This window comes from Nansenia antarctica, assembly GCF_963989245.1.
Source record: "Nansenia antarctica genome assembly, chromosome: 13".
NCBI classification, from domain to species: domain Eukaryota; kingdom Metazoa; phylum Chordata; class Actinopteri; order Argentiniformes; family Microstomatidae; genus Nansenia; species Nansenia antarctica.
The window spans coordinates 26,770,043-26,794,124 of record NC_137683.1 but is presented as its reverse complement, the minus strand read 5'-3'; the positions used below and the strand labels follow the sequence as shown (position 1 = coordinate 26,794,124).

The 24,082-nt window shown below is 46.1% G+C and overlaps 1 protein-coding gene across 1 annotated transcript; it reads right to left on the bottom strand.

The window, feature by feature from the left end:
• Window positions 1–1,119: 1,119 nt before the first annotated feature.
• Window positions 1,120–15,851, bottom strand: arsj (arylsulfatase family, member J; the record flags this gene model as incomplete). Its single annotated transcript, XM_080543775.1, has 2 exons — window positions 1,120–2,518; window positions 15,532–15,851. 2 exons carry the CDS (start codon window positions 15,849–15,851, stop codon window positions 1,120–1,122), a joined length of 1,719 nt encoding a protein of 572 aa, XP_080399901.1.
• Window positions 15,852–24,082: the final 8,231 nt, after the last annotated feature.

The window sequence follows — 24,082 nt, the reverse complement described above, 5'->3', positions numbered from 1 at the left end:
CGCTCTCTTTTTTTTGTGTTTAGAAGAACAATTGTGAACCTCAATCATCACAATTTGTTAATATGTGTATGCATGTTTATTGGCAGCGCCAAGCAACAGCAACTAATGAAATCGTGTTTGACTCATTCAGTTTCCCTGCCCATCCCATGCGAGTGGCTCCACAAGCAATTTCAGTGTTTCCCCTTGAACACTGAGATTGATGAATCTGGCCTTCCTTAGCTCAGCAACAAAGGAGTTAACTGAGCTAACTGCCCAGCGTGCGTGTGCCAGGTTCAGCTTTATAGTATTTTCCACTTAAATAAAAAGGTAATAAGTAGCCACGTGCCAGTGAAAGCAGCAAGTCTCCAACACTTTCCTGTCACAAAAAAATTGACTGCTGCCAAAATATGAGAAAATTGGGAATGATAAAAATGCCTATATATACAGTATATGAGAGAGAGCGAGAGAGAGAAACAGCATGAAATAGTGTGTATATATGAGAGAGAGAGAAATGTAATCTGCCTCAGGGGTTTTATTGTGTTAGTTTGTTTTACATTCAAGTTGAGCTGGTGCCAGACCAGACAAAAGACATAGATTATTCTTAAAATCAGATAGACTGTGCTCCATAAAACAACAAATGTTAATCTTACTTCACTAACAGATATAAATCCTACATCTGTTTCCATTACCTTGCCTAAAGTTAATATAATAGAACTATGTTATTTATAGGGTTAGGGTTAGCCTAACCCTAGGTTTTTTTTAAATCTTTCACCAAAAAATATGGCAATGTCCGCAAAGTTTAATCCGTTTACTTTCTGAATGTCACAAAAGTTCAAGCATGCAATAAAAAAAAACTAGAAAAATAAACATTCTTCAAATGCCCTACCAAACATAGTCTGAGGTCTTAGTTGTGGGGGCTTTAACAGTAGTGATTGAAGTGGGTCTTCCTTAGGCCAACATTACTGAAGCTAATCTAGGTCCATTTGTCAGCTATCTCCAACTATCTCAAACCTTCAGTCCAATAATGTTGTGAGCAGGACAATCCTGTAAAACAGTACGTGTCAATCCCTGAGATTTGACCATCTGAAAGTCTTTCACAAGACAAAAACAAAAAGTGTCACAACACTTAAAAAAGAAAGACTACTCCTCCACCCTCCTTTTTAGCTTCCCCTTCTTATTGGCTTTCTTCTTCTTTCTCTTCTTGGCCGCCAGGTGGTTGGTGAGCAGGTTATTCTCCCTGTCGTTCTCGTCCTCGTCCTCTTCCTCCTTGTACCAGGGTCCCCACACCCCTCCGTTGAACTGAGGGTTGGAGCGGGAGTCTTTCGGCGGGTAGCGCACCGGCACCGCTGTCCTGTTGTACTGCGCTAACCGCATCAGCATCTTCTTCACGATGTGCGGGTATCTCAACGACAGGTCCACTCTCTCGTACGGATCCGCCGTGATGTTGAACAGCCAGACGGACTTCCCCCGGTCCCAGCGGACGCGCTCGTTGTGCCAGCGGTTGGTCAGCAGCTGGTTGGAGAAGGTCTGCGGAGGGACCCAGTCGCTGTAGCCGGGGACCCCCGTCAGGATCTTCCAGTGGCCCACCCGGAGGGCGGCCCGGACGGCTGTGTTCCAGAGGCCGTAGCCCGCCTTCCACGAGCCGTTCTTGGCCTTGGTGTAGATGGGGTCGATGTTGTGCAGGATGTCCTGCCGGGGCGACGGCCGTCCCTCGCTGATGGCCTCCCACACGTCGTACCCGTCCAGGTTCAGGTCCTCGTCCAGGGTGCCCTCGCCCAGCGTCACCAGGGTGGGGAACCAGTCGGTGATGTGCACCAGCGACCGGCAGCGCGTGCCCCGGTTGGCCAGCAGGGGGCTGTGGACGAAGCCCACCGCCCGGATGCCCCCTTCCCAGTAGGTGGCCTTGCAACCCCTGAGGGGCCAGTTGCTGCCCCCCACCAGCGGCTGGCCCCCGTTGTCGGAGGAGTACACCAGGACGGTGTTGTCGGAGAAGCCGTAGCGCTTGAGCGCCAGGGTGACGTTGTGGACGGCCTCGTCCAGGCAGGACACCATGGCGGCGTACTTGCGGCGGTGCAGGTTGGGGATCGACTTGTAGCGCTCCAGGTAGCGCTCGGGCACCTGCAGCGGAGAGTGGACCGCCTGGTACGCCAGGTAGAGGAAGAGGGGCTTCCGGGGGTCGTGACGGGCCAGGATGTCCACCGCTTTCTGGGTGTACATCAGGGTGGAGTAGAGGCCACGGTCCTGTTCCCAGGCGGCCTCCTCTCCTTCGTAGAGGTCGTAGCCGCACATGCCGGGGCCGTCGCACTTGTAGTGGCTGTAGTAGTCCCCGCTGCCCAGCAGGGAGCCGAAGAAGGTGTCGAAGCCGCGCTGGGTGGGCATGCAGCCGCGCTTGTAGAAGCCCAGGTGCCACTTGCCCACCATGTGCGTGGCGTAGCCCGCCTGCCTCAGCTTCTGGGGCAGGGTGACGTTCTCCAGGGGCAGACAGTTGGCCTGGGTGGGGCGGATGACGGAGTGCTGGAGGCCAGTGTGGATCTGGTACCTGAGAAAGGGAAGGAAGAGATGAAATGGGTCAATCAATCCATAAAATTGTCTTCACATAACACATATAATTACTTGCTTTTTTATTGTTTACAAATTAATTTGTCCCAATTTTTTTTAACATTTAACATTTAACAGTAATCCATGCCTAACTCTCAGGTAAAAAAATGGAGAATTCCATAGGTTGTTTGAGAGAGCTTGAGAGAAGCCAGACTTGGAAAAGGGAGCCAAAAAACTCAAGTGAGGATGAAAGATTTGTCAGCATAAAACATTTGTTTACAGTTGCAGTTAAATATAATATAGAATACAGTATTTATATCCATGACTTACGACACTGCTCATGGCCTTACGACTTTTCTTTCCTCTACTATTTGACATTCACCAGTTGCCCGTGCTTCCTAAACTGCAAATTTGCTTCCTCTTAATTCCATAGTTGAATTACGAAGACTTGAGGCGACACAAGGTGCACACAAATTGGTGAGTTTTTCAAATTGAAAAGGAAATAGGCTACAGTAGAGAACATTGATACAATCTCAACAGGCTACTGTATGACATTCAATAAAATAAACCAAACTCTGTCCTAAGGTCTTGGTAATCCAGTATACATTTCTAAAATGACAGATTACCTTCTTCTCTCCACAATGACTCCTTTCACAGACCATTTGCATGCTATGAGTCGGCACAGAAAAAGCTCTGTATAACGGGAGTACGCCGTATTCAATCTAATACCAATTACAATGGACTTAGTCCAAAGAAAACAGGTTTAAACTGACAGCTGAGTGCTCAGTGCACACTGGCAACCCAAGTGGATAATGATATTAATATTATTATGCACTTGGGTTGCCAGTGTGCACTGAGTAGAAGATGTCCAAAAGCAATATGGCAGAGGATGTAGTGGTCATGGTCGTGGTGGTAGTGGGTGCCCAGACCATTGGGTCAAAAGTGAAAACCTGCTATTCAGGACAAGCCAGGAAACGTGGCCGTGACCTGCAACTAATAAGGTTGAATATCGTGGCCATCTTGGAAACAAGAGATGACTTGTATTGACTTTGCCTTGGTGTCTTTACACCCCTGGTGGTGTGACTGACAGTGACGTGTGACAGTGATGTGGCGATGTGACTGACAGACTGACAGTTTCAAAAATACGCTTCAAAAGAAGCCTTGCTGCTTGAGTGACACACACTATGCCCACACACACTATGTGGCCCCTTCACACTCCCCCTGGTCCCACCAATAGACGAGAAGGCAAACTCCATAATGAATCTAAACCTCAATAAAATAGCCCCAAACAACACGTTCTAAAGCTGGAGGCAGACTGCACAAAAACGTTGAATATGACTATATGAAAAAAGGTTGCAATGCGGGTTTGATTGAATCTAAGGGAGGACTGTGGTCTTAGTAATCTGATGTAAAAAGGCCATGCTACCGTCACACACAATGACTAGCGAGACAGATTTCTTTGCTAGGCTGCCCTTGCTACTCTGGAGCGACAAAGGCGCTCTTTTAAACCTTATCCTCCAATGCTTCTAGGTGACGACCTGTCTTGGCACGGACGCTCGGTAACCTGGGACTTGGGAGCATGTCTCGGCGGTAGAAGAAAAAACCAGGTAAAAAAAATCCCCACTGATTTCATTGCAGTCTGCCTCTCCTTCTTTTAAGAGAAAGCCAGACTCCTTAAATCCCTCTCCTTCTCCCCCACCCCCACCCCCACCCCCAGCCTCTCCCTCCATCTCCCCCCCTCATCCCTCCTTCTCTCCTGCAGCCAGTGGCAAACTCCTCTCTGGAGAGAAGTAGAGAAAAGAAGAGTATGGTGTGTGTTTTAAAGCCAGGGCGCCCGCACGCATGGACACACGCACACAAACACTCACTCACACACTCACACACCACTCACTCACTCACACACTCACACACCACTCACTCAATCACACACTCACTTTTGTCGGACCTCAGGAAGACTTGTCTGACACTAGGAAGACTAGCTAATGTCATGGCATTATCTAATAGGGATCCTAATAAACAAACAAACAAACACTCACACACTCACTCAGTCACGCAGTCACTCAGTCACTCAGTCACTCACCTCACTCACTCACTCACTCACTCACTCACACACTCACACACATACACACACACACACACACACACACACATCTGCTTCACACAGCACAGCAGCTGGGTTGGTTATCGTCCGACACTTTAAGTGATGTGTAAATCCTCCTGGGTCATGTGATCGAGGTTTCCACAACCTTGAAGTGAATAAAGTGAATAATGTTGATCTGCAGAGAGAACCTGCTGGAGCTGATTTCAACTAAGCTACAGCATCAGACATTAATTTATTCAAACACTTCCGCCCGTTCATGCAAGTATTTGCATGTGTTTCTTTGCATATCCCGGAGCCCCAAATAAGAATCCCCTTCCTCTATGCAACAGCAAACAATAGACATTGAAGGAAACTGCGTATTCTTCAGAGGGAAACAGAGAGAGAGAGGTTTTTGTTTAGGTGAAGAGACGCTCTTAGATGTTCCACACTGATTGGTCGCTGTCCAAAATAACTCACTTCAGGTTTTCCACAACATTAACCTGTCCTATGCAACAGCAAACAATATTGAAGGAAATTGCGTATGATTCAGAAAGAAACAGACAGAGAGAGAGAGGTTTTTGTTTAGGTGAAGAGACGTTCTTAGATGTTGCACACTGATTGGTCGCTGTCCAAAATAACTCACTTCAGGTTTTCCACAACATTAACCTGTCAGACTAGATGCTTACCAAGATTTGTAAACTGGAATTTTGGGCTTGTAGTTGTTACATATCTGTGTGTGTGAGTGTGTAGCTGTGTATGTGTGCTTGTCTCTGTGTGAGTTTGTATGTGTGTGCACGCATATCTGTGTGTGTGTGTGTGTGTGTGCGTGCATATCTCTGTGTGTGTGCGTGTGTGTGCATGCGTTTGCATTAGGGATTAGCTAATGGACTCCTGGAGACAAGGAGGAGTGATGGAGCTCTCTCTCTCTCTCTGGCAGGGTCCCTCCAGTACAGTACAGCAGGGGAGGGGAGGGGAGGGGAGGCGGCCGTGAGGCTGTGAACCCCTGAACACGTGGAGCCCCTCCCCCTACACCGCTGCGTGGCAGATGTGTCTGAACGCCGGTTGCTACGACGACAATAGCTCATAACACACCTGTGGTCGTTTGGAGTCTCGCTGGTTCCCTCTCTCCACCAGACTGTATTACACTGTACTGACATGCAGTGAGCATGGAGGGGGTCATTATCATACGAGTACCTAGCTAACATCTGGTAAACACACCCGAAGATCTTTCGCTAATGTATTCTAACGGGGGGGGGGGGGGGGGGGGGGGGGGGGGAGGAAGCAACAAAAAGGGGGGGAAAAGTCCAAACGGATCCAAAGGATCTTCAGATGAATGACAGGATTTTTCAGTGGTTGCGATTTAAAAACTTGACTTCGAAACAAACAAAAAAAAGATTACCGCGATCCGAAATAATCCTTTCTTTGAAGTCCAGAAAGCGGCAGTTTAAATTTAAAACGAGATGCTCTCATGCTAAACAACCGTGGTCCTTAAAGGAAGGGAAGGCCTGTGCCAGAGTGTTGGTTTCATGGTGGAGGATGCTAGGATGGATTCCCTTCAGCTGGTGGGGTCTTGGGAGGGGGGGTCCCCCCCACAACAGCCCCCCCACAACAAACACACTGTGGGAAAGAGGATGCATTGTTTTGCTGACTGAATGTCATTAGATGAGGTAATATGAATCCTGACTAATCCCTGAACTAATACAGCGACGGGGGGGAAGAAAGAGAATGGGAGGGAATATTAACATCTGTCTTGAGGTAGAGAGACACCATTGAGCAAGCCTTTTTGGTTATCATGGAGCGTGGCACTGAGTCAACAGCTCGTAGGCTTTGACAAGGGCAGAGCTGAACCTATTCACCCCATTGGATGCTTGCCCTGTGAGGACTCAACAATAGGACTCAACAAATGTTCGAATGCCAGATATAAAATGCAGAGCGAGCGTTCGTAAAATTTTCGATTTGCCATCACAAGCGATCTCTCGCAAGCCTTTTTCATTACTGTCGATAAAAACGTTTGTTTTTGGAGGTTTTCTGTCCTATTATCTCCAAGTCCCATCTGCCAGATGTGCTCCTTTTGTATACATTCTTTCGGAGCATACAGTAGATTCCATTGTCCGTTCCTTCCTTTCATTTGTTTTTATTTGTCCAGCTCTGTGTCAAAGCCAAGGCTAAAATAGGATTCAGAGAAAAGAGACAACATGTGCCCAGCATCTTGCTACTCCGATTTTAAAGACAGACAAAAACAAAATCCAGCACAACAGAAATGATGGCCGCATGTGTGTCTTTGTATGTGTGCGCGTGTGTGTGTGTGTGTGTGTGTGTGTGTGTGTGTGTTACGTCTTTGACATAATCCCAACCCTCCTGAGAGTCTTAGGGGTGCTTGGCCCTTGCATACCAAAAGGTTAACACCGTGTAAAGTGAATGTTATGCTACGCATAGTCTCTGATCCAGAGACAGATCAGTCATTTTAACACAAGATCTTGACGGAGGCCCCGGTTCAACGTGGAACCCCAGGAATTCCTGGTCTATATCTCTTTGAAACGGGGGGACTTCAGGGGAACAGGGTTCACTTCGCATTCACGTCACGACACTGTGTGTTTGGAGTGGCTGAAGAAAGATAGTTCTGCCTTTTAGTCTTTATAGGCTCTTGACATGACTAAAGTAATGACCACTCTCAAGAAATGTACCCCCGCCCCTCCGCCTGTGTCAAGTACAGCTGATTTACAGACACACAATGAAACCATATATGGCATGAACAGACCTCAGAGGTCAAAGGTTGAGGGTCGAGGGCCAGCCCTCTTCACTTTAGATGCCCAACAGCCGTTCCTAGATTCATGCAATGTACAGTTGAAGTCGGATGTTTACATACACTTAGGTTGAAGTCATTAAAACACGTTTTTTAACCACTTCACAGATTTTATTTGAACAAACTATACTTTTGGCAAGTCGGTTAGGACTCTACTAACCGACTACTTTTCTGCTTTGGGCATGACACAAGTAATTTTTCCAACAATTGTTTACAGACAGATTATGGGTACAAATGGGTCATGGACAATGACCCCGAGCATACTTTCAGAGATGTGACAAAATGGCTTTGAACAGCAAAGTCAAAGTATTGGAGTGGCCAACAAATTACAAAACCCTGGCCTCAATCCTATAGAAAATGTATGGGCAGAACTGAAACATTATGTGCGAGCAAGGACGCCAACAAACTTGAATCGGTTACGCCAGTTCTGTCAGGAGGAATGGGCCCAAATTCCATCAACTTATAGTGCGATGCTTTGTGGAAGGCTACTCGAAACGTTTGACCCAAGTTAAACAATTTAAAGGCAATGCTACTGAAGATTACTGTAAGTAATTGTAAACTTCTGACCCCTGGAAATGAAATGCTGAAATAAATCAATCAATAAATAAATAGTAGTGATCCAAACTGACCCAAGACCAGGGAATGTTTACTGGGATTAAATGTCAGAAGTTGTGAAGTTTAAGAGTTTTAATGTATTTGGCTATGGTGTAGGCCTATGTAAACTTCTGACTTCAACTCTACCTACTGTATACTGTATATCGTAGACAATGAAAATGACTGCAGTTGTTGCCCTTTTGGCCTGTTGCACTTATACTCACTTTCAAACAAGGCCATGACATTTCTCATTATGACATTATTCTGTAAATCAAACGTCAGTTATCTCAAACACCCCTGTAATCACGCTATCTCTCTCCGGTTTATTTACACAAACCACTGGAACACGAAGGCCACCCAACAAATCACACACGCCATTAAACCCAAATCACCAAAGTTGCAAATTGCAATCACAGCAGTCCCACAAGGCACAAGTGCCGTCGCCACGACAGCCACCGAAGGCTCTGAAGGTTCCAAACCACCACCCCTGAGCCCCGAGCCGGGGCCAACCCACGTCGGTGTTCCACGTCCTCCCCACATATGGTTCCAATAAGCAGCCGCCTCTCCTCAGCCTCGCTAGCAGCTAATCAGATTCAGCCTTGGAGCGGTGTGGCTCGCTCACTCATTCCCTCCCTCCCCCCCTCCCTCCCTCCCTCCCTCCCTCCCTCTCTCCTCCTCCGCTTCTCATTCAGCCGGTATCTCCCCTGCACCGCCGCCCCCTTCAATCTCTCTCTGCTCCCGACTTGGCGAATGTCCTCTATAACCTCTCTCTGCATTACTCTCTCTTCATGAATGGCCTCTGTAACCTCTCTCTGCAATACTCTCTCATCAAGAATGGCCTCTATAACCTCTCTCCACCCTACTCTCTCTTCATGAATGTCCTCTGTACCCTCTCTCCACCCTACTCTCTCATCAAGAATGACCTCTGTAACCTCTCTCTACCCTACTCTCTCATCAAGAATGGCCTCTGTAACCTCCCCCTATCATACTGTCTCTTCAATGACCTCTGTAACCTCTCCCTATCATACTGTCTCTTCAAGGAGTCAGTGCATTCCTTCACTCTCATCCACACCCTTCCTCACAGCTTCTCTGACTTACACCCTTCCTCATACACTCGTTCATTGCATGAGCTTCACATCCACCCATCCACTTGATCGGTTATTCATTCGTTCTGTAAAAAAACCAAGTGTTTAGGGAGAGAGAGAGAGTGTGGAGGTGAAAGAGCGAGGTGAAGAGTGAGTGACGGGCGACTCATAGAAGCGACAGGGTACGGGTGAGTGAGAGGAGAAGCTGAGAGCACCGTGGACAGACAGCATGGGGGGCTAACGAAGCGCAAGACGAGATCAGAGGAAGGATTCTTAATAGGACTGGTTGTTAAAATCCCTAAATATTCAGCACAACAATTGAGTGGAGTTGGAGATGTCCTCTTGGGTGGAGTGGAATTTGGCAATGATCACGTGGTGCCACCAGTACGACACATCTTCAGTTGTGGTCCCCGACCTCATTGGGTGTTTCGGCCAGTTATCACAAGACACCCTCTGCCGAGGTTGGCCCACCACAGGCTGATCAGGCCTGGGTGTGTGTCGCACGGTGGCACCACGTGGTCATTTGGGAGCCCATGTTGGGTCCCTACGTTTCAGCCACAGCCAGTGACTGCTCCGTTCTGCTGCAGTGGACAGTTCTCTGATTGCCTTCCGTTGGGCCTGTCCTCTGATCCCTACTGCCCTCAGGAGCCTTGTGGTGGAGCTGGCTACAAAGCCTCTGCAGCCCACCTCCACTGGCCACACCTTCACGTTCCAGCCCCGCCCCTCTGCTTCGACTGCTAAGTTGGCATACCGCAGCCTCTTCCGTTCGAATGCCTCATCGATGGCCTCCTCCCATGGGACCGTCAGTTCTACGATGAAGACACGCCGGCAGGACTTGGACCAGAGGACTAGGTCTGGGCGCAGGTTGGTCGCTGCAATTTCGGGTGGGAAGGTGAGCCTCTGGCTGAGGTCTACCCGCATTTCCCAATCCCGGGCTGCGTTCAGTGGGCCTGAGTCTGGAGGTGATGGCTTGGTCCGCTGTTTCTCCCCTTCCCGGATGAAGGTTGTTTTCCGTGGAAAGGTAGTCTGGGCATTGAGAGGCATGGCGTTGGTGGTTACCCTCTTGTGCTCAAGTTCGGCAGCCAAGCACTTTAGGAAGAGGTAAAGGGGAAAAGAATAGCGCTGAGCAAATAAACGACAACTCCCGTCTATGGTTTCGTGAGCTTAGAATTATAAGGTTCTATCTCAGTTTAGGGTAGTTCAGAGATATTGAGCGTCAAAGTATTTACATTCCATTATGTTTTGTGAGATGGAACCTTTGTATTTTATGAATTACTAACTCAAAAATGTCAACATTTAAAAAATAACACCACACAGGCATTAATAAACACCTAATGGATCAGATTATGTAAAAAACTAAATTTTGACAAAAATTGAGATAGAACCTTATAATTCTAACGTCACGGTTTGATAGAGTCCACGCTGTAACAGCACAGATAGAGCTGCTCTTAATATATATAAGTCCAGCCCTAGCCCTTCGCTAGTGGCTAATCTGCTCCACAAAGCCCATGGACCCTGGGGCCGCGCTACTAATCATTTGTTTGTTGACGGATGGCAGTTCACCAGATGTAGGCCTTTGATAACAACATTTAATTTAGCTTTACGCTGATCTCTCCTGCCTTGGCAGGGTTTCAAACTGGGACCGCCGGATCACCCCCCCTCCCTTGGGAAGCGGGGCTTGGAGAGCAAAGGGAGAGAGGGAGGGAGAGAGAGAGAGAGAGAGAGAGGGGGGGGGGGGAGAGAGAGAGAGAGAGGGGGGGGGGAGAGAAAGAGAGAGGGAGAGATAGTGAGAGAGAGAGAGAGAGAGAGAGAGAGAGAAAGAGAGAGAGCGAGAGTGAGAGAGAGAGAGAGAGAGAGAGAGAGAGAGCGAGAGAGAGGAAGATAGTGAGAGAGAGGGAGGGAGAGAGAGAGGAAGAGAGAAAGAGGGGGGGAGACAGAGAGAGAGGGAGAGAAAGAATGTGTTTATAGGAATGGATGAGAAAAGACCTTAAGACTCCTTAAATAATTATGTGTATTCAGACCAGTCACATCGGGTCTATATATTTCAATATATGTGGAAAAGAACAATGTCTCTTGGGTGTCAGTGAAGTTACAACTAACATAACTCAAGAGCTCGAACGCTCGAACGCTATCTGACGGACAGCTTTTTGAGTTGTGAACCTTCCAAAAAAAACAGTGAGGCTCAAGCCAAGAGAGTAAGCTGTCTGCAGCCTAGTCAATGCAGCCTTACTTTCCATCCATGCACACAACCTTGGACCGAGGCCACACGTCTTCGCCTGGGCAATGACTGTCATGTCTCTCAAGCTGTGAAACGCTCGTCTTTGACACCCCACCAGAAGTGTGTTTACACTTCTCTCCAAAAACTCTCCCAAAAGACTCCTTTATCCAAACTGCCTCATTGGTCATGTCTTTAAGTGGAGGTTTTTTGACGGAACCCTGGTTTGGAGCTCTTAACCATTGTCTCGCCATGGTTACACGCACACATTCCGTACACATACGCCACATTCTTTTCCTTTTTTAAAGAGCACCATCGCCGCTCCCAGCAAGGTAACCTCCCTAGCCGACCTCTCTTCCCTGGCATAATTCCCCTCTCCTCTCCAGGAGACCAAGGGGAATTACGGTACAGTGGGAGTTCAGTTCATGGGGTTTATGGCTACAATAAGTAAGGGCTGTCTCTCTGAAAATGAGGCACGGCTCTGGCTAAAGCCTCTAATCTTTCCAGTGAGAGCCTGAAGAAAGCCGCAAGAGGTCGAGATGCACTGATGTTCAGCTAGCCAGGGCCAAGGGGTCAGGTAATGTAGCAATCTGTCCTCCAACTCCTGGCTGTCACTGGGAGGTTAGAGTGTTTTACTGCTGGATGATGGAAGATGTTTGTTTTTGTCCGTCTCCCTTACATCTCTTTTCCACGATCCGATTCCTCCGTTTCTTCCATATCTCAGTCTAGACTGAGACAACATAATGAGTTCATAGCTGTGAGCACTGAAACAGGTATTTTAAAAGGGAGCCCCCCACTTCGCCCTTCAGTGGCTGGGTCAGTCTTGCATGCTGCCACAACGTCACTGATCAGAGAGAATGGAGCCCTGAGGGCAGGAGACAGTGGGCCAGTGTGTGTGTGTGTGTGTGTGTGTGTGTGTGTGTGTGTGTGTGAGGGTCCGAGGGAGCTAGGCCCCTCTCTGGTGTCCAGGGTGTTGTGTTACAGCAGAGGTGCGGGGGAGCGGTGGAAATCAGACCACACTCACTTTAATAGTCTAAGATTTCAGAGTTGATTCAGAAAACTCCCAAAAGAGTCCCAAAACGTTATCGTTAATACCTTGCGTTTTAGGATCAGTGACAGTGTGTGGGATTGGTGGTAGAAGCAGGGGACATTTCTCTGATTAGTGTTTTCTGACTTTGATGTGAATTGCATACTTTGTAGTCCGGAATCTGGTTTACAATAATGTAGATCTGTGGAACTGCTCCGTTATAGTATGTTTTGCCAGTCGACGTTTCCACTGAAATAGTGCATGAGATAGGGTAATCTATTTCTCTCACGTAATAATAAAGCACTCAACTCTTCCCTGCAATGCACAGTGCCAAATTGAAAAAGGCTGCAGACATTTCCCGTGTGAACCTACCATATGTGTCAACGTGCCCCAGGATATCTGGATGTTCATTTCGACCTGTCAGGGTACCTCAGTCCACTGGGTAGTGCTGAATATTTATGAAGCAAGACAACCTGTCCATCTGGTGACAGTTGTGGAAAAGCGTTTTCACACAGTGGTGCAATGAGGTGATTGCCAGGTCAATCAGCCAAACCAGCCACCTGATAACCACCCATCAACAGTCACTTTTGAAGTGCTCGCGTTTGGATTTCTGCCTCCCTCTACTTGCTAGGAGTAGAGAAAAAGTATGTGGTATTCCACGTACGTTGATTAGTATATGCGCGATTAACAGGAAAGCCTCATTCAGGCAACTCTCGATTGGGATTCACGCCTCAAGTGATTCCTCGAATTAGAATCGGCCTTATGTTCACGCAAGTCCGGTTTGGACATTCTCGATTCGGGCTCGTGCCCGCAGTTAGAATTACATTTAAGTCAACCACTGTCTCCCAAGGCACGGATCAAACCAGCAACCTTCGGATTGCTAGCTGGCTGTCTTAACCCTTCCTTCCTTTGACTTCCTTCTCTGCAGTAACATGCAGGACCAGCCCACAGAGAGGGGAAAGCAGTAACATCTTGACATTTTAATGCACCTATAGAACGGATCGCTGAGCAGACAGTGGTTGACAATCTGCTGCAGTCCCACCGCAAGGTACGGAGGGTAAATCAATCCAGTATGGTTCCTCAACCATACGTACATAGGCCTACTGCATTGCACACTACGGAACCATAGACCTCACATGTCTAACAGTAGCCGATATAGAGTTACACACATGGACAGGCAAACACACACACACACACACACAGAGACACAGACCTCCGACCTCCTCTTTGACCTCCACAGATCTCAATCCCCTCTTTCACCGTCACAGACCTCCTCTCCTCACCTTCTGTTTTGAATCATGGATGCACCCCACTACTCTTGTAATAATGTTTTCTGGAGTAGCCTGGAAATGTAATTTAACATACACCTCCTCCAGTGCCTATATGGAGAGCCGACACCCCCTTTCAAAATGTTCACCTTTTGTTGTCCTAGACTAGAGCCTGGAATCCTACATAAATTGACCCCCCCCCCCCCACACACACACACACACTGATTTACACTTGCTTGCTTACACACTGCTAGACACTTTCAAAATTAAACACTTTCACTTTCTTTCAGAAAATCTGTCAAATTATTTACTTAAAATTAAAAACTGAGAAGACCTTTTTGCTAAATCCTAAATCTCCTTGCTATGGCGTACCTAAACTGTGACGAAAAAAAAGCCTTCAAAAGTTACTCAATAAGTTGAATTGACTGCACAATGCACATAATATATGTGCATATGTGTTCAATATAATTTAATTGCAAATCCAGCACACACATTGTGCACACACACGTTTTCACACCATGTGTGAAGAATAGCGGTAGCTGTATCATGTTATGGGTATGCTTGTCACTGGCAGAGAATGGGGAGTTTTTCAAGATCAAGAGAAAATAAAATAAAAAGTGCTGAGTTGGTAGTGTTAGCCTAATAAACACAGTGTGTAATTGATTCCTATTTAAATCAAGGACCTTACAAAGACAAAGATATCCATTATGAAATCACATCTATAACTATTATCTTTGTACTCAAGATGGACTCAATTCAACTTATTGTGTAACTTGGCAAAGAACTGTTTGTATTTTGGCAGGTTTTACAACACAGTCACAGCAAGGGGTGTGTAGACATTTGGAAACGGGTCTTCTGTTCTTGGGGGGGGGGGGGGGGGGGGCGGTTTGTTCACTTTGAAAGTGTCCAGTGGGCTGTGTAAATCAGTGGGGAGAAGAAAATCATAATATTTCGATTCCAGGCTCTGGCGCAAGAAAAGGAAGGTGAATATTTTAAAAGGGAGTGTAGTACTGTAGACTTTCCATATGGATGCTACCAGGGCATTATACTGTAAGAGGATGGTGAGGTGGGCTAGATTGGAGGGTACTTCTACTTCTCTCATTATTTCCTCAGAGGCCTGCCAAAAGAGGTGCCCAGTGCCCTTCCCATGTCCTAAGGAGTGAACCAGATGGTGCAGGCACTCAGGAGGGGAAGTCCTGAGGAGCCCCATGTTAACAGGAAGAAAAAACGCTGATGTGAAACATAAGCACACTACAAAGTGAAACCACAATCAAGCCATTGATTTAATCACCCTGCCTGCATGCCCTCTAATAGGCCTGCATCTATATTGTTTCATCCTGCGGACCAAAACACAAGGTTGGTTGCTAGGAAAAGAGTTGCCCCACTTGCAAAAAAAATTTCTGACGTGCATCTTTGTAGTTCAACATTAACCCATTAAAACAATTGCTTTGAATTACATTTCCTGCAGTCACTGGTGCCGTACGACATCTTTATATTGTATAGGGCCTACTTTGGTATGAATATCAGTGTACTGAGAACATACTGTGTAGGTCTGCATAGACTTGTGTGTCATGTTGCACTGTCTTGCATTCAATAGTGAGATGCTTCACAGGGCTTATAATAATAATAATAATAATAATAATAATAATAATAATACATTCTGGATAGTCCACTGCAAAACAGTGCAGGATTTCACTCTATCTACCAGTCATCTGCAATGATCCCACACACAAATTGGGTATGGCCATTTGACCCTGCATAATTGCTTGGAGTTACTTTAAATTGAGTGAGATAGAAACACAAGAGATTAAATAACCAGACATCTATAGGTTGCAGCTGACAACTGACAGTTGGTCACTTGGACTGTCACCGTTAGGAAACAGCCTCAGATCAGATGAAGGGTATAAAGTGATCACACACGGACAGGTCAAACGTAGCCTACCTGCCGGTCATTAACTGACTCCTGGACGGGCTACAGAGGGGCTGCACGTAGTAACTCTCCAGTTTCACTCCCTCCGCCGCCAGCCTGTCCAGGGTCGGCGTCTTGATCTCGGACCCGTGGTACCCCACGTCCCGGAAGCCTTGATCATCCACCAGGATGAAAACGATATGCGGCTGAGTGGAGGGTTTAGAGTCACGTTCGTTCAACTTCTGTCTCCTCCGCAAATTGGCATCCCAATTTTCCCACGACATGATTTGATAACCCCATGTCGGTGCACTAAAGGCGAATAAACCCGCCAGGAGGACACATTGGAGAAACATCTTTATATCCCCCCAACTTCTTCTTCTTCAAAATCAATTCATGCGAAACATTGTTGCAACCACTCTCGTAAAGATAGGGATGGTTGATGACATTTCAGATGGCTATGTGCAAAGTGTGTGATTGTCATAGCGGACAAATCGTGAGCGCGGTGGTGCGTCGCACATGTCCGGGGGTAACAGCACCACTTGGAAATCGGGTTCGCATTGTCCTCCGTGTCCTATTCTCAGACTCCTACCGTAGCCCATTGACATCCATTCTGTGCAGAAACGCATGCATCGGTGCTGAAATTGACCAATGCACTTATCGATAATTCCATGTGGAAACAAAAACACTGCGAATTTCAAGTCTTATATGATGATAAAGATCTGAACGCCGTTTCCATCGTTGTACATTTAAACCATCATCTTCCAGCCACCCTCAGTTTTCAATAGGTTTTTCCACTATAATAACTGGTCACCAAAAACGTTCATCCATCCTCCAAACTTGGTGCTGGTGCGTGCATCTGCTGTCGGGATGTTTTAAACCACGGTTCAATGGAAGGATTTCCACCTGACTTGCCGTTAATGTAGTCAGTCTCTAGGAGCGCGCAGCAGGCTTCAGATTCCAAAGGTCCTAGAATCAATCCTGCACATATTGTTCTCCTGGGATGTGTGACACTCCCACGGGTTCGTGGTGGACCTCAATCATACATCCAAGTGGTTCTCCTCTCAGCGGCGAGTCTGCTTCTGATCAACCACCCTCCCTGCACGAGCTGCCAGCAATGCGTCCAGTGCCAGCTCGCAAGGCAAATCCATGCGTGCTCTCTCTCCTCTCTCCTCTCTCCTTTCTCCTTTCTCCTCTCTCCCCTCTCTCCTCTCTCCTCTCTCCACAACTAACTGTAGCCTACTACAGCATAGGAGAAGCTGAGAGAAGAGCTTACCCATGCATGCAGGACTGACACTGCTCTAGGATATCTCTGTCTATACCACCCTCTTCTGTCTCTCGTTACTCACACATGGACGTGGTGGTGGGGATAGAGGAGAAAAGTTCATACCCATCATCAATCTGTCAAGTTGATTAGATAAGAGGACTAGAACAAATAAAACCTATCCAACTGTCTCACATTGGGGAATACAATTGATTTGTTTTCTCGTGGCCTCCCGGGGGAGAAGCTTTTATACGGGGGAAAATGTTTTTATTATCTGGATTTCAAGCCCTGCAATGAATTGATTTATGGATTGGCTCTGGAAACAGTAACCAAGGCTTGCAGAAACAGTGTTGGAGAGATTAAATAGTCTCTTATTGTAAATAGAAACATTGGTTTGCATGAATTTTTTTACAACCATTTTTTACAACCATTCTTTGATGCAGGCTATAATATCACACCCTGCTTGGGTGTGACTTGGGTGTCCACGTAGGCCTATGCATTTTTTATTGACAATTATTTGGTTGGTCATTGTCTAAAACCGTCCCCAGGCTATTGTGGAAGTTTGTGGGAATGAGATATGGCATTGTCTTATGTCAACATCTATAGAAATGTTGGTTATGGGTTTAAGATCACATCAGTCCAGTCCAGAGTTTATGGGCTATATTATGATTCCAAATGTGCATGTGTGTTGTATGCCTTGCTGGGAAAAAAAGTTATAGGAAACTAGCCTCAGGCTAAGATTTGACGTTGTACTGCCATACACTCCCATACAGTGCCTTCGGAAAGTATTCAAACCCCTTCACTTTTTTCCACATGTTGTTCTGTTATAGACTACATTTAAAATGAATTAAATCACTCAATAAGTTGAATTGAGTCCATCGTAATGCAAAGTAGTTAGTAATAGTTCATGTAAGTTTGGAATTCTTTTTTATAGTGTCTCTGATTTGCATAGGAATCAATTACTAAATACATATTAGGATGTCACTATGAATTCAGCACATTTCATAATTTTCTCTTGATCCTGACAAACTCCTCAGTGCCTGGCTCCCTGCCAGTGACAAACATACTCATCACTTGATGCAGCTTGACCACTATTCTTCACACGAGAGATGGTGCAGAAACGGCATAGCATGTTCTGGACTTGCACTAAACGTAATGCTTTGTAGTAAAACAAAAAAGTTTCCATTCTTTTTGGCCACTTGGTTATAGACCAATCTTGTAGAATGACTGTGCTTTTTCCTCTCCACTTTGTACATTTGTGTAAGTCTTCCCATGCCCCAGCATCACATTCTTGAGCAGTTTTGTTCCTCTCCATTAGCTCAGTTTGTTATGACAACCTGATCCACACAGTGTGTAATTGATTCCTATGCAAATCAGAGCAAACATGAACTATTATCCTCACATTAAGAGGGACTCAATTCAATTTATTGAGTGATGTATCGACGGCAACTTTGCATTTTTAGCCCATTTTAAGAGTGTCATAGCAAAGGGTCTGAATACTTGTGTACTTGAGATATTTCTGTATTTCATATTTGATTAAAAACGTGTTTTCACTTTCATTCTGTCATCACACTGTCATTCCGGGGTATTGTGTGTGGATTGATGGCAAATTATTTTACGTTAATCCATTTTAAATTGAGTCTATAACACAACAAAATGTGGAAAAATTGAAGGGGTCTTGAATACTTTCCAAAGGCACTGTATAGGCCTATGTCTTACCCTTTGATGCACCATTCTAATACACATTTTCCATAGTATTACTTATTTCAATATGTCCAATGCTGAGCTCCTTTTCCCCGCTCCACCAGTTAGACTGGGGACTCTGAGAAAGGATTCATTCAGTTGGGTTTATCTCATTGAGTGTGTTTATTTCCTTAGGGGATGCAGCAGCAGCTGCCTGGACCATGCACTGCTCCAAACCTTGCCCTTATTATGATTTCACGTCTCACATAAAGAGCTGGTGTGCGTTACTGAATCGGGCCAGAGGTGTGTGGAGGGGCTGTACAGTGTGTGTCTGTGAAAGCCCACAGACGATGATTTTTTAGGGTCTGGTTAATTTATGCATCCAGATCACACACACATAATGTAACCTAGTGAGAGGGGTGGGTGTCTGAGACAGGAATTAATTTTCTCTATTTTCTGCTCGATAAACACAGTTGACAGACAGCAACGACTAGTGCAAATAGGAGAATGACTCCAGACTGTCTAGCGATACAAGTTTGGACATATCGAGGCGTACAGGATGACTGAAGCCACTGTCAGAGTGAGCTGTTGCATTTATCTGAAAAGCTGGGCTCTAAAGGTCACTTTATGGTACTACAAATTAAAAGTTTGCCTTTTACTGTACTTGACGTCCACCGAGCCTTCAGGTCGACCTTGTCTTGGTGTTGAGTGAGTATGGAAGTCCTCCATTACTAAAAGTAAGCAGGGACCAAAAATGCCATGTCATTTCTACTGAGGGAGGCGGATGTTTTCAATGATCCTCCAACTCCTTCAGCCACTCCTAAAGGTTAAACACTGCCGCTCATAGAACCTCCAGGAGGTCGGAACTGACCTCATGCTGAGTCACATGACTTATCCTCCAACCGGCCCGCAATTATGATGCAATGGCACAGGAAGGGCCAGGGAGCCAGACTGGTTTCGTGTGTGTGACCATGGACGGAACAAATCCCTGGGCTTTCAAAGAAAACGGATGGCGGCAAAAAACCCTTTCCAATAAATCATGTTGTTTTTTTGTCTGTGTCCATGACAGTGAAAAGGCTCATACAAGCCATCCTACACACAACTGTCAAGGTTCTTTTTCCCGAGAACCGAACTCACCACATCCCGCCAGAGCTGTCGTGCTGAATAACTGCCTCATTGTTGAGGTGACTCATTTTACAAGGCGTAGTGGGGGGGGGGGAAACATTGCAAATTTCCAAGGGATAATGATACTTCCAACTGAGCCTTTGAAAAATGCATCCTTGGTAGAAGTCTTTGTTGTCTCTCCTGTTGCATTCAAGTGTATCCTCCTCGCTAGTACGTCAGTAATAGCTTTGTCGTGCCAACACATACTGTTACATTACCTGTAGACATTATACGAAAAAAGCTTTGAGAAGATTTGCTAGACTGCTGTATTTGTTTTTGGCCATTCCCTCTCTCTCTCCCTGTCTCTCTCTCCCTCTCTCTCTTTCTCTCTCCCTCTCTCTCTCTCTCTCTCTCCCTTTTTCTCTCTCTTTCTCTCTCTCTCCCTCTCTCTCTTTATCTCTCTCTCTCTCTCTCCCTCTCTCTCTCTCTCTCCCTCTCTCTCTTTATCTCTCTCTCTCTCTCCCTCTCTCTCTCTCTCCCCCCCTCTCTCTCTCTCTCTGTCTCCCACATTCTCTTAAATGTATATGAATGTTTCCACTCACTAAAAAGGCTGGTTACGGCTGACTGGAAAGAGTGTGTATGTGTTCCCCCAGCAAAGAGAGATAAAGACAGGTCGATCAATGCGCATGTGTTGACAGACAGGTGTTGACAGATTACAGGTGGGACTGTGAGTGAGACCCGCATGGGCGGAGGCACTCACCCGTCATTGTGTCAGACATTCCACAGTGGGCTACTGGAATACCCTGGTGCAGGTGGGGCTTCTGTGAGGGATATGTACAGTAATACATACAAAGCTAACCTTGACCTGTAGATAAGGGGAGAATGTGGACTACGGTGGAGGAATTTGTAAGATTGTCTAATCTCATTGCAAGCTTTTCACATTTGAGCCCGAAAAGGATTAACTCCTTTATTGAATCTGTTTTTTGTTTTGTTTTGTTTTTTTCTAAAACATTACAGAAAAATATCTGAAACCCATCCAAAGTCTGTCCCTCTCTAAAACACTAAGTTTTCACACGGGAAACATAATCACAATGTCCATCATAATGCTGTCCGAATTGATCATCATGGAAATAAGTTACCCACTTCTCAGACAAATATAATAGGTCAGCTGATCACATAACTCTGCGTGCCCCTTTGACCCATCCTGCCTGTCCGTGCCAAATCGCTGGCTAATCCAATTCCAGAGTGTTAAAGATAATGAGCTGCAGATTGTACAGTCTCCCAATGAGCGCTGATTAAAAACAACAGCAGGAGACAGATTCACTCAGTACAAAATCACTGGCCAAGGATTTAATAGGCCTGACTGGGCAGAAATGAACCCAGTTTGTGGAGCTTTCATGTCCGCCAATCATCCCCATTTGCAAATGGACGGAAAACTGGAGGAATGTAGCACTATAGTCAGGCACAGATATGAAAATGAAAGACATGAAGCGCAGCGGACGTACGTATTTGCGTCATGGCCTACATTTATGGGCCGCCACCCCACCCAGTTCCCTATGAATCAATCAAGCTTTGTCAATCAAATTTATATAGCTCAAGTCATGCATTGAATGCAACTCCAAGTGCTGAACATGAAAACAATAGTAAATAAACTACAATACAATAAAACAAGAAGTAGAGAGATACAAAAAAGATCAAATAAATACAACACAATAAAACCAGCAATAAAACAAGAAACAGAAGATAAGATTCCAAGTAAAAGTCCAAGTTGACAGACACTAGATAAAAAGTCAGGCTAAAAAGTGTTATATCTTTTAAAGATATCCACACTCTCTGCCACCCTCAAGTCCTCCGGCAAGCCCTTCCACAGTCTCCGGCCATAGTGGCTAAAAGCAGCCTCCTCGGCGTGGGTCTTAGACCGGACCCCTGGAACAACCAAGAGACCAGTATACCAGAGGAGCTGAGGGACCTGAGGGACCTAGCGGTTACATATCTCTAAACCAGGTCAGACGTGTAGTCAGGAGACGTGTAGACCCTCCTGCTTTGTTGGCATGCCAAACGTGCCCCGGCACAGATGAGGTGCTGGGCTGAGAGAAGGGGCCTTGTTTACTCCTGCTTGGATGGGCTCAGGTATGTTGTTCACCTGATAAGTATCACTGTCAGCCTTTGATTGTGTTACTGCGCTGGACGTGAACAAACAGCCTCAAACTGTCACCGGGAGGTTGACGGAGGGAGAGAGAGAAAGAATGGGGTTTTGTAGGTAGCAGAGAAGATCGGTTAGAATGATTACTTGGAGAAAAGCTACAGCAGTAACTCTCAATAAAAAGGGCTGCACATTTCTTCTGGACTAAAGATCTGGGGGGAGGGGGGTCAACATCGCTAAAGGAAAATCCAGGCTTATTTTGATAAGTCTCGCGAGATTAGTAGCAAGGAGCGATCGCCTCAACACCATAAAAGAGCAAAGATAGCACTGAAGTGGAGAAAAGCACAGACTGGGTGATGTTTTGCAACACAGCGTTTATCCAGACAGCTGGCTTGCCTGCTCAGATACTGGGTGTTGAGTGAGTGACATGTCTACCTAAGTGGACTCCCGCGTCGGTGCGCTCTGGAATACGGTTCAGTTGTTTCATCTCCATCTCGTCTTCCCAACACATAACACAGCTGGAGAACGCGGCACGCAACGCCAACAATAAGCACACACCAGACAAAACACAGCCTGTGGTTGATAGACCTTTATAAAAACAGAATAGCTGACTGTTCATCCAAACAAAATACTCCACGTAATACAGTAAAAGCAAATAAATGGAGCATGAGGAAAGAGAGAGAGAAAGGGCCAGGTGAGGGAGGGAGATGGGAGAAGATAAGACACATACAGAGTTCTACCTTTCAAAAGCCTGAAGTCAACAGTAGTCTGATGTGATGACCATATGAGCCCAAGTATGACCTTTAACCTCTGTAGATGTCCGGTCAGAAGATGGCAGAGAATAGGGCTCTTGTGAGGGAGAAAACCACAGATGGGCTAACACTGACACAGATAGCTATATGTCATTATGACATATTATTACAGGTGGGGGAGGGGTCGTACTTCCCAGTTGTCTCCCTCCTGCTGTCCACTGTGCCACCTCATCAAGAGCTGATCACCTGCACCTGTGTGGAATTGTCACTGACGCTTTATGTCTCTTCACTTCCCATCACTCCCCACTTAGGCTACGTCCACACCAATACGTTTTTTTGATAAACGTTTTTCGTATATACAAATATTACCGTCCACACCAGCATGTTTAAACGCAATATAAACGCTGTCATTGAGCATTCCACACCAGTAGTCGGCGATATAATTTTATCCCCATAGCCCCGCTGGCCAATCAGACGCCTCTGTCTCTCAATGTTCTCGATCATTAACTGTGCATTTATCTGTGAACAGGTTAAAAGTCCAGTTAACAGTGAAAGAACTAGAAGCACTTTGTTCACATCCATTTTCCTCGCTTGTGTAGCCTCGACCACCGTTGCCTGTTGTAAACAAAGTAGTTACTGGTGCCAGGATATGACGTTGGAGGGAACAGCAAACAGCTGCCGTGCGCATGATCATAGAAATCTACGCGCATGATGACGTGACGAATACAAAAAGCTCCGTCTATCTCGTCCACACGTCAAAAATATACGGCGAATATACAGCGTTTTTAAAAAAATCTTCACTCTGGCAGGCGTTTTTAAACATCTTCGTTTTCAGGGGGCAAAAACTCGTTTGCATCTGGACGAACCCCCCAAAACGAATATAAAAATCCACTTTTATCAAAAAAAACGTATAGGTGTGGACAGGGCCTCAGTCTTCACCGAGTGTTGGTCGCTTCACGAACGTAAGCCTTTGAATATATATACGAGTACTGTTTTTGGAGACTGTGTTTTCGAGCTTATAAGTCCGTGTTTGTATCTGTCTGTTTTGTCTGCACTTCATTAATGAAAGATAATTCCCTTCGCTACCACTACCTACTCTATCTGCCTCCCTCCCTGTACCTGCACAACCTCACCTGGGTCCACTTAACTATAACCAAAACGTTACAACATATGCCATATGCCGCAATAAAAACCAACTCGTATCATCAATCAACCGACGACCTAGCGAAGCGCGAATGCCCGAACCGAGTTTAATAAATACGTTAGCAGGCGGCTAACTTCTAAATCACTTCCCGAGGCTCTATTCGATATCTGATAGGTGCTCGTGTTGTTATTTCAGTGCGGTCTCTCTGGCCACGTGCACAGCTGGTCCGAAGCACAACACCAGTTAGTATGACGAGTGCTTAATGTGTTATCCAGTTGGCTTAGATTACTATATCAACAAGGGCTGTTTTCCCTCTGAGGCAGTATGAATTAGTAGCGACCCCGTCGTGGACCGACCGACCGTTCCCACTGGAGAACCATCTCGAGGAGCTTACATCTCTTTCCCTCTCTCTCTCTCTCTCTCTCTCTCTCTCTCCCTCTCTCTCTCCCCCCTTCTCTCTTTCTCCCTCCCCCTCTCTCTCTCTCTCTCCCTCTCTC